The sequence below is a fragment of the Hypomesus nipponensis genome, chromosome 18, assembly GCF_054491055.1.
Source record: "Hypomesus nipponensis isolate SF chromosome 18, ASM5449105v1, whole genome shotgun sequence".
Taxonomy (NCBI): Eukaryota; Metazoa; Chordata; class Actinopteri; order Osmeriformes; family Osmeridae; genus Hypomesus; species Hypomesus nipponensis.
In genome coordinates, this window is record NC_140378.1 from 7,932,603 (window position 1) to 7,943,222 (window position 10,620).

At 42.5% G+C, this 10,620-nt stretch overlaps 1 protein-coding gene across 2 annotated transcripts in view; it reads right to left on the reverse strand.

The window, feature by feature from the left end:
- Positions 1–6,814, reverse strand: part of LOC146251854 (arf-GAP with coiled-coil, ANK repeat and PH domain-containing protein 3-like) — a 48,269-nt gene extending 41,455 nt beyond the window's left edge. For both annotated transcript variants that reach the window (XM_084681293.1, XM_084681292.1), the window contains exon 1: positions 6,584–6,814. In XM_084681293.1, coding sequence (XP_084537419.1) covers positions 6,584–6,630 — 47 coding nt within the window. In that variant the 5' untranslated portion in view covers positions 6,631–6,814. The remainder of the gene's footprint in view (positions 1–6,583) is intronic.
- Positions 6,815–10,620: the final 3,806 nt, after the last annotated feature.

Here is a 10,620-nt window from a genome sequence, read left to right on the forward strand (position 1 = left end):
TGAACTTCAATAATGTAGCTCCAGTTGTTGTTGTACTAAGAAGAATGAGTTAGCTGAAGCTCAGCTCTCCCATGAAGAAACACATGACTGAGTCCGGCTCAAGGTGAAATTGGAGCCCTTTTGATACAGGCGAAGAGAAAAGTGGATTTTCTCCTCCAGCAGTAAGAGATATCTGATATCTACATTGAATTGAGATCAGATGTTGGGGCCAGATAAACTAAATCCGATGGGAAAAACAAATGCTGAGTCATGGCTAACGTTAAGAAGCAATACAGCAAGACAAAGAGCACAGGAGTACAGCAGAACCAGCAGAGCCTACACAGAGCAGAGATGAAACACAAGGTTTCTCTGTTCAATAACTCCTGATTTGTGCTGCGGCGGGACTGGGTCCTGCACTGCTGCTGTCTGCAGCCCAGCCTCCCCACCCATCATCAGTCAACGCTGCTTCAAGGAACACAGGGCCGTGGTGTGAGGAGAATACCAATGCCTGTCATTCTCATCCATCATTTAAGGCTGGGTGTGCATCCGTAAAAACAGATTGAAAGACTTAAACACTGCATGCAGCCTGTGGTAACACAGGGGGGTTGAGTTCAAAAGGGAGTCCGGAACAGAGAGGGAGAGTGACAGTCATACGGTTAGGTCATTACATTTACCGGAACTTAATAAACTGTTCACACACTCCTCCTGCGTTGACTAACGGAGGGAGGCGAGCAGGTCTGTGTTTGTGCTGGCGCTACTCCCAGGTCTCTTTGTCACCTCTAAGGATATGTCCTGTAGTGGTAGATTAGCAGGCTGTTCAGAATGCAGCGCTCGCCACCGCTGCCTTTGTCTCCCTGTGTGTGAAACGTCTTGCTATTCGTCACACAGAAAATGAGAGGGACAGCCAGGACTCATGCGGTGCCCCTCACCAAACACAAAGGCCTGAGATGACATCATCGCTGGGTCTCCAGACACCCAGAGAGAGTTCATCCTCCTTAAAGATGCACAAAATCACCATTTAAAGAGCAGCAAATAATAGAAAAAGATACCAATACCTCAGTGTATAGGAAAATGGTTTTATGATCACTTCACGTTTTCACTGTTTTTTGTAGGGACTCCAAAAGGGACTTAAGCCTAGGTTTTATAAATGTTGTTGTCCATGTTCATGATTAACCCTAACAGAAGGCTTTGCTGTGTTAAAACCAGAAGCACACCTTGTTTCAAAGGCCCTACACCGTTACACATTCCTCCTGGACCTGTCGCAGCTGTGAAGACAAACCTGCTACAAAGGACATCCTTCAAACACTCCAGTAATCAAGCTGAAGAGAGATCTTCTGAAGGCTGCCCTACATTGCCTGGGAGAGACAGAGAGACTGGTAAGCAAAAGATGAGGCACCCAGCTGGCACAAGGTCTTCATCTCAGCCCCTCTGAAGAAGATGAAAGGCTTTTCTTTAGCGGGCAATGACTCCCTTCTGAAAGAAAGCCCAGCAGTCTTGTATTCTGACATGGTGAGAGAGACAACAGTACTATATTGCTACATATATTTGAGATTGATACAGCCTTCCCCCCAAGAGTGACACTAGAGGGGTTGTCACCAGTCTCCAGGTGAGTCACCTCACCATGCTGGGATTGAAAAGACAAGAAATGTGGGCTAATCCCTGATTAGGATACACAGTCAAACTGCTGACTTAATCCCTATCGCTTTTATTACCTGGAGTTGCACAGGCTCAGTGACACCTTAAACAAGATGGTGAAAATGCTGTAGGCCAGCCTCACATTAACAATGGCATCCAGAAGGGAAGAAAATTAAAAAAGCAGAAACAATGTGCCAGGGTGGGAGGGATGGTAGCAGAGCTGAGGATGCAATCTGTCTAATGCAGAGATTACACAGGCAGCGACACGAAACAGGGCATAGATAGGCTGCCACGCTCATTGTCTCAGACTTCAAACATCCAAAACATGGTTTGAGGCAAACAATTTAACATGACTACCAGTTGCAGCCATCACTGTGTGTGCTGTCATGCAGTTGATGGCCATCTTGGTGTTGGAGCCATGACTCCCTAAATTAGCATCAAGGCATCCCCCGGCCTTGGCCAAAGTCACTGCGCAGGGAGGAGCCCTGTTGGCGGAACAGAAGGGCAGCTGACACAGATTCAAAATGGAAGGAGGTCAGTATGAACTAGAGCAGAAGCAACATGACCACGCAGCAAGGATGGCCTCCCAGGTCAGAGCAACTGAGGCAACGAAGGAGGAAAACAGCGCCTTCACAAATAACTAGGGGTGTAAAGATGCACTCAGCTCACAATACAATACATATCACGATACTGGATGTATGATACAATACGTATTACAATATTTTGAAAAACATTTTAAATGAAACCAAAATTCAATTAACAGATTTATTTACAAAACATTAAATATTTAAAAAAATTAATTGTTGTACATACAATTTAGTTAACTCAGTTCAAGCAGTTTCTGTGAATGCACGCATGCAGAGGTGCAGAGTAGGTCGCGCGCTAGTAGCTCAACCAATAGGATCAAACGGACGTCATATTGTAAAAATATTGCTATAACTCTAAGATACATATTGTTAAATTTTTGTATTGCGATATATTGTTCCACAATATATTGTTCCACCCCTACAAATAACACAACAGACGCATGGTCAGACAAACTCAGAACAAAGGGGACTGCTCTTGTACCTCCATGTTTCATCTCCCAGTCTGACATATTTCAAGATTGTTATCAATTCCTGCAAATGAGATTACGGTTGTGAGAAAACACATTTGACTGTTGTAATCCATCTCCTAAAACAAACACCTTGTTGGCATTCTGACTGGAATATTGGCCAGATCCTAGGTTTATATGGTCAACAAGTGTCCTTCTGTTGATATAGTGCTCTAATCTCTCTAGGATCACACAGAGTATGAATGCCAGAGAATAAATATACTGTAAGTTCCTTTATGACCAGAGACACAATCTAAACCCACAAGAAGACAAGGAATTACTCATCCTGTACATTCCAAAAATGCACACAAAATTAAGTTGCCACTCAAATGTATTTCCTGTATCTACTGTACGGTAGATTTTTTAGCAATGAAAGCAGTCAGCTGGAAAACAGCAGAGACATTAAATACAGATATACACACCCCCATATTCTTTCTACTGGTCAAACATGATGTATTCCATTGTGGGCATTACATAGGGTGCACAATGCTTTGACAAAACTCAAAATAATGCATGGGGAAGAGCCAGAATATTGTCTCCAGTGTTTTCCACATTGCAGAAACTGTAACCTGAGGCTAGCGTTGTCATCTGTCACAGAGCAGGACGTTGTGCCACATACCCAGCATTCCTCTGGAGCAGGCATATCCTGGAATGTGGCACGCTCCTCTGTCATCTGACTCTGGGTCACACATCCAGTCATCCTCACACACAAGACAGGGATGCACAAACAGCGTGGGGGTCAAAGGTCACAGGCTGTCCTCCACCAGGCCTACTCGGCATGAGTCACTGACAAGACCGTCGCCCTTAATGAAGGCTGCCTCATCAGTCCTGTTTACTTGGGGTAGGAAGGACACTTGCAGCTCACTATCGCCAGCCATTCAGTCTGAATGAAAAGAATCCTCATTTGGAAGAAAGCACAGTGCTTCGTGGACAAAGCTAGCATTCTGCTGAGGGAGACCCTAGTGGATCACCAGTCCAGGCCACAGAACATCAGAGGCTACAGGATAGGTATAAATCAGGGCTATTCTCTCCAGCGGCTGATGTCAGCTTCATGAGTACCCAGCCCCAAGTACACAGACAGGAGGCATTCATTAACGTTACAGTGAATGCGTACAAACACCCAACCCAAATAAAACCAAATAATAGTGTCAGTCAGTCAGCAGATCATCATTAGACTCAAATGTTAAGACATGCTATTAATATCCTTTCATCTTTGTTGAACACAGCAGTCACTTAATACGTTCGTTTAGGTGCTTCCTTAATGACTTGCTATAAATATGACTTTGTGTACTGACTTTGTGAAATGAAAGTTTCTCTAAGTGAAAGTAAGGCTCTTGACAACATGTGTGAGGGAGACCTAAAACTAACATGTCAGCGGAGGGAAAACAACACAAACGTAGCATGTTCCCAATGTTGTGCTGCAACAAACACATTCACACACATTCCTTTGGCTGTGTGACCATTACAGACCTCTTCCCAGAAACAGATGTGGAGTGTTGCTGTGCCACGGCTGCTACAGTGCGCTACATCGCATCTGTCTACTGGCACACCGGTATCCATAGCGACCAAACAGCGGGTACACAGAGTTGAGATTAGTTGAGATTGTGGTCACTCCAGCACCTTCTCCTGAGCAGCATCTCCAGGACAGCAGGAGTGTCAGGCTCTAACGCAGAACCGAGGACGTAGTGTAGTGACGCTAGTGGCAACACAGGGCTGTGCTGCGTCTTGGGAGTGACCAGTGTGATATGAGTGCAACCTTGCGGAACTCTTGGCCTGCATGTGTTCATACGTGTGAGAAGTGCAAAGCCTTTTAAAGTATCAACTGTGAAAAGACTCGAGTCCCTCTTTTCTAGACCTGCTTCCTTCCGATCATCCACCTCCAGGGTTGGTTCTTACGCAACACTACGCTTTTAGCTCTACAAAAGGAGCAATTTGAATATGGACTCAATGCTCTGTTAGTGGTTTGAGTGGCTGAGAGAATATGCTTTTAAGCGCTCTCTTTTTGGAATCTGAGTAAGGTGATTTTAGATGACATCACACTCCATTTGTCTCCATTGGAAAATAAGGTCTTAATTCAGTTTCTGACATTCATTATTTGTTTTAAAAATCCTCAAAATAACCGTCTAAGGAGAACACAACAACCAGATGCGTTTGATGTTCTTTAGCTTATGAGACATCTCTTGCCAACCATTTCATGTGAGGAAGAGAGTTATTTTTATTCCATGGCCAGACAGAGGAGACAATTTCATCTTCTTGTTCCCTTCAGACCAGAGAAGTGGATTACCCATCGAGGGATAAGACCACAAATCCCTGGAAGGTGGGTCGTTGCAGGCCGTGCAATCCCACAGCTCCACTCTAGTTGCTAGACTTGCTCTTTAGCACATAAACATGGGGAGAAGGTTTGTGTAAATACCCTTCACTCAGCACTTACTGAGACCTGCCTCTCAGCCACACATGGCACCCATTAAGGTACTGCTGCCAAGCCTGGAAGTCTTTGATTTGGAGGAGAGATTCTATCTGTGGGAGCTTTGCGGCTGTGCACACACATACATGTAAAAAGACCCAACCAGGCATGCAAGCAGGGGGCTTGGATACCCCACAAAGAGTGACGGGCCCTGGGTTCCACATAGGCAGCAGAGAGGGGGAGCATGGAGGGAGACAGGGAGCCAGAGCCAGGTCTGGGGAAGGGATGTGGCTTGAGAGGAATGCCTGTGTTATTTATCTAACCTCTGGTGCTATGAGTGCACCGCAGCCAGAGCATGAAGCTGTGCATGCGTGGGACCCACTCGTTTCCCCTCTGATCCACTCGATGGTGCTTAGTGATGCTGTTTGAAGCTTCCTTTGTGAGGGAGAAACTCCCTGAGAACTGCACATTAAATTTTGATATGAACACAAATCAGTTGTGACACCTCTTACTTGAGGACTATTTAGCCATTAGACTACAAGATGCATCACCACATTCACATTGTCACCTGCAATCAGTGTCTGCTTTGAACCGACATCTACGACCAAGCAGGTCGATGGGCTAATATGGTCCTGAGTAGACTCTGGAGCTTCCTCAATACAAGCCTAAGTCATTCATTACACGGTATATTACCATACTCTATATATTTTCATAATGAATGCAAGTCAACTTTACACTCACTAAATGGTCAATAGTACAGTACAAGTTGCACATGATACTGTAGTACCTATCAGACGATCATCGCGAGGACATCCTTATGTAGACTGCGGATAGTGGTACTGTAGTGGTCTCATGATACACACGGTATGCATGCGTCATGAGGGGGCTTGAAAGAGTGCCCCGTGTTGCTGTGCCCTGAATGCAAGACCATGGGTGTGCACTACAAGTAAAATCAGCATCCACTATGTGTCTAGACCACCGATGACAATACATGTGTCTTTCAATGTAACTATAGCCTTTTTTCCATAACAACACGTGTTAGTGAGAGCAATTGTTCTGAAGAGGGATAGTTATTTTTCCTCGCGCCAAACCGTTACTCATCCATTAGGCTATACAATATATCATCACTACTGTGCCAAATCAGTAGGCTAAATGAACCTACCCAAGGTCGTCCCGATAAGCACAAAAAAAGAATACTTTGTAACCAAGTCTATTTATAATATGATTACAAATAAGTATTCTATTTCAGATAGCAGAAGAATACCCAGTAAGAAAACATTCATATTTTCGTAAGAAATTCAAAACAGACATGCGTATGCAAAACAGAATATCAATGCCATGTTAAATACCATTTTGTACAGTTTGTACAAACCGATTGGCTATTTTTACATTCTCATGTTATTCGATTTGCCTACGTTCAACAAGCGGATGAGCAGCAGTGTAACATCCCTACAGAAAGAGCATTCTCTTACCTGAACCTGGGTGAATCTTTGACACATTCTTCAAAATCCACCGTCATCTTGGGCTAGTTACGTCTTCAAGCTTACTGTATAACTTTCATTTCTCGAAATAAACGATAGAAGAATGGAAATATGTATTCCGATAAGCCGCGGTCCTCTCCCCGCCTTGCAGTCACTAGTCTACTCCGCAATGAGAGAGACTAAACACTTGAGCCGCCAGACTGCTGGCGAGCGAGTGTCGACCAACTTGTAGTGGTGCGCACAGAACAGTACAGGCTTACAAGGCATGGCATGTTGCATTGGCTCAGTTCAGTATAAATGCCATCTGCTGTTTAGCAGGCTATGCAACTTCAGTCGCAGTATTATCAACATTCTTTGTTGGTTAATACTTTTTTATTATTTTAGTGTATGAAAGATTAGTATAGCTTGATCATGACAGGTGAAATAGTCAATGACCCTTAACAGAGAGTGGTTTGGGGATGACTGTAGAGCTATTATCCTACAGAATGTTCATTTTATTATGTTTTACAGTAGCTTTCTGACTTGATCAACTCTGTCTTCACATAAGCGAAGTCTTCTTCTCCCCTGTGCCAATCTTAAGTGAAATCTTGATGCTCAATATAAATCCTTAAACTATCACAGATAAACATATTATTGCTTTGGCAGCTAAATGTGTTAACTTATGCGGCGTATGCAAACATCTAAGGTTCAAAGCTGGTCTGTTAAACTACAAAGCTCTTCCTGGAAGAAAATATATCTCTTCTTCTCTTCTACCTCTTGTCATCAACACTCATTTCCTCTTAAACCATTTCTTCCATCACCGCATCTCTCCTCAGTTTTACAAATGTAAATTAGTTGTTATGCTGCATTTACATGGCTCACACATACTGACATACTCAACAACACTCCATAAGTCTACCAAAACAAACTTCCTAAATAGAATACAATTGGATTTTTTTGTATAGGGACAAATATCCAAAATTTAAAAAACCTCAACTATTAACAGGTGGATTGATTAATTGAACTAAAACGATGAGTAAATACATCACGTCACCTTCCTGCTGCGAAATCTTAAATTAGATTTTATCATGCGTCTATTTCCTTGGTCTGAATCCAAAAATAGAGCATATTATTAATTCACAGGAAATGGGAAAGCTTGGGGGGAAGAGTGCCTGGAATTTCACTGGAGGATTTTAAACAACTCTATTGTTCCTTCCTTCTGATCCCTGCATGGTTTGAGCTGTGGTACTGAATAGGGATGACCTCACCCTCTCTCTGCTGAGGGTGAGATGTTTGAGTGGATGACAAGCTTTGTTGTGGACACATGGGCACAAAGTCTCAAGCACTGAAGAACTACACTTGTGTGTGTGATGTACAGGGCACTGGGTGTTTGTGAAAGTGCCTCGCTGCCATTTTATTTATTAACCACCAATCTAGTAACTGGGATTGAAATGTACTGCAGATACACTGTGTCTAAATTCGGTCATTTTGGGCTCAGAAAAAGTACAATACCAAAAGGTTAAACTTTTCCATCGCACCTCGTTAACATCTCCCTTTCAGTTTCTTGTTCCAGTTCATGTCCCTTTCATATTTAAAGAACAAAACACAATGTGCAGAGATATGAGTATTTTGAAACCATTTTTAAATATTGTTATACTATTTAGCCAACGCCTCGTGGACAGGAAGAGAAGTGCCTCCGACAGGAGCAAGTGTTTGTTAGTCTCTCTCACAGCAGCATCCTCTCCCCCACCTCCCAATGCTGGTCTTACATAAATGTCCTCCATTGCCTTCGGGGCTAAAATTAGACCTGCAAAAATCGAGACAGATTTCTCAGTCTCTTGCCTCTCCCTGTATTTCTGCACCTAAGATCAAAGTGTCTTCTGGTTCTTCTGAGAGCTGTTGAGTCAGCAGGCTGAGCTAAAAATGAACAAAGTCTAAGATACTCTGAGTATACTTAGTGGGTGAAGATAATGGGGAACACAGAGCCACACTGCTGGCTGTATAAGTAAGGTACAGTACTGTATTACAATGCACTAATTCCTCTTTTCACGTTCCCTTGTTGTCAATAAACAGACTTTAAAGGTCCATGCAGGTAATTAAACATTTATTATGTGAGTAACCACAGAGGCATTAGGTTAGTAAAAGGTCTCTATTATAAAACTGTCCTGCAACATTCATGTAGCAGTGAAAATGCACTGCTCATGACCTTATTCCCTGCTGTTCTTGTTTCACGCAGTGCATCTGCAGGATGTCAGGATCCACAGGGAGGAGGGATGATAATCTCTGTCTCTGCCATGTGAGAAGGAGGGTGGTGCTGCTGTCGACTCCGATTTTGGTGGTGGTAAAAGCCCTCTAAAGGCAGACATAAGCAGTGCTGCCGCATGGAATCATCCAGAGAGATGTGGGTCTCTGGGAATGTGACCTACTTCTGCTCCCCACTATCCATCCCTCTCTTCCCCTCGTGGTCTTCTGGAGCGAGGGAGGCTCCACTCTTGAGCCATGCCGCTGAGCACACAGCACGTTACATTATCCTTTCTGACTGCAGGTGCGAGGCTTGACGAGCCACTACTAGAGAGAGTCAGAGACATGTGCATGTTGTGTATTATGCATGTCATGTGTTCCCTCTGCTTCCCTACGCTAACATGTCATCCCAATGTGGTTCTGTTTTTCTAACACTGATACAGTATGCTTGAGGTCTGATGGAGGAAGATCATTAAGAAACCGTGACTGAAATGATTAATTTGCCATTGATTACTTTATCGCCCTCACAGTTCATTAGAGAAATATAGCTGTTGATAGATGGTAAAAAGTCAGTGTTAAAGTTAGCATTTAATATTAATTCCTGATTCTAGACTAGTTCAATCCAACCAATGGGTCTTACAGGAAGTAACATGTAATAATCACCAAGATTTGATAGAAATAATGCTGAATATGGCCTCTTATTTTAAACAGAGTAAATGATTGATCATTGATCCACAAGTGTACATGAGAGATGTGTGTTGATGTTTTTCTCTCCCCCCTTAAAGGGTTGGTGCTTTCTTGCATATAATTTAGGAAAGTTCTCCAGAGGTGATTGCCTGATAACTAAAATGTATCTCCATATGAATGTTGGCAATTCCTAATGCATCTATGTCTAGAATTATGCTGACATGCAACATGTACCTTAATACATGCCATCATACCTTGTTTTAAAGGCCAAGCTGAATGGTTTTGACCTATGATGTTTTTCTTAGTAGCTGCCAAAGGCACTCAGCACACACGTTAACATCACTGGTTAGTTATTCAGTAGCTATTTTAAAATAAGTCTTGTAAATCTTTCAGACCAATTGCCCTGCTACCTTGGCATTTGAAAGCCCTAGCTAGCTGCACTGTTATTCATTTTGGCAAGCCAGATTTAGTATGTCAGTACACATGTAGAGTCTGCTTTATATATAAAAGTAATCTGTGCCAAACATACATTTCCATATACAGGTTTTCCACATAAAAGAATACATATTTGTTATGACCTTTTAACATTTAAGTGTTTTGGTAATCCTCAAGGAAAACGTCATCAGACAGGTTTCTATATTTGCCGTGGTAAGAGTCGTTCAAAGTTCTGATAATTGTGTTGGGGTAAGCCTAATTGCTTAAGGAGACTCATACTGACAGCCAAAGCCATTTGGCTCTGACAAGGTCTCAGAACACAGTTCTTTGAAAGTCAATTGTTGATTTTATTACAAAGTATTCAAATGTCTAGTCAATGCATGAAAACCTTACATAATTTACAAAGTAAATTCTTACTTAATGAAGCTTAAAACATACATAATGAAATACATGTTACTGTGTCAACTGGAATCAACTGCAAAAGTCTCCTTTCAACAACAAAAGCATATTTTCTTGCTCACAGAGGAAATTAAGAGAATGGGATTGATATGTTTACTGCTTAAAAGAGTAATGCACATTTAGGTGGAGAAATACAGCCAATTACTCAGGAAAGAGTTAACAAAGTAACTACTGGTAGATGTTCTTCAGTGTGAAGACTATTGAAGATGTTAAATGCATACTTTAAA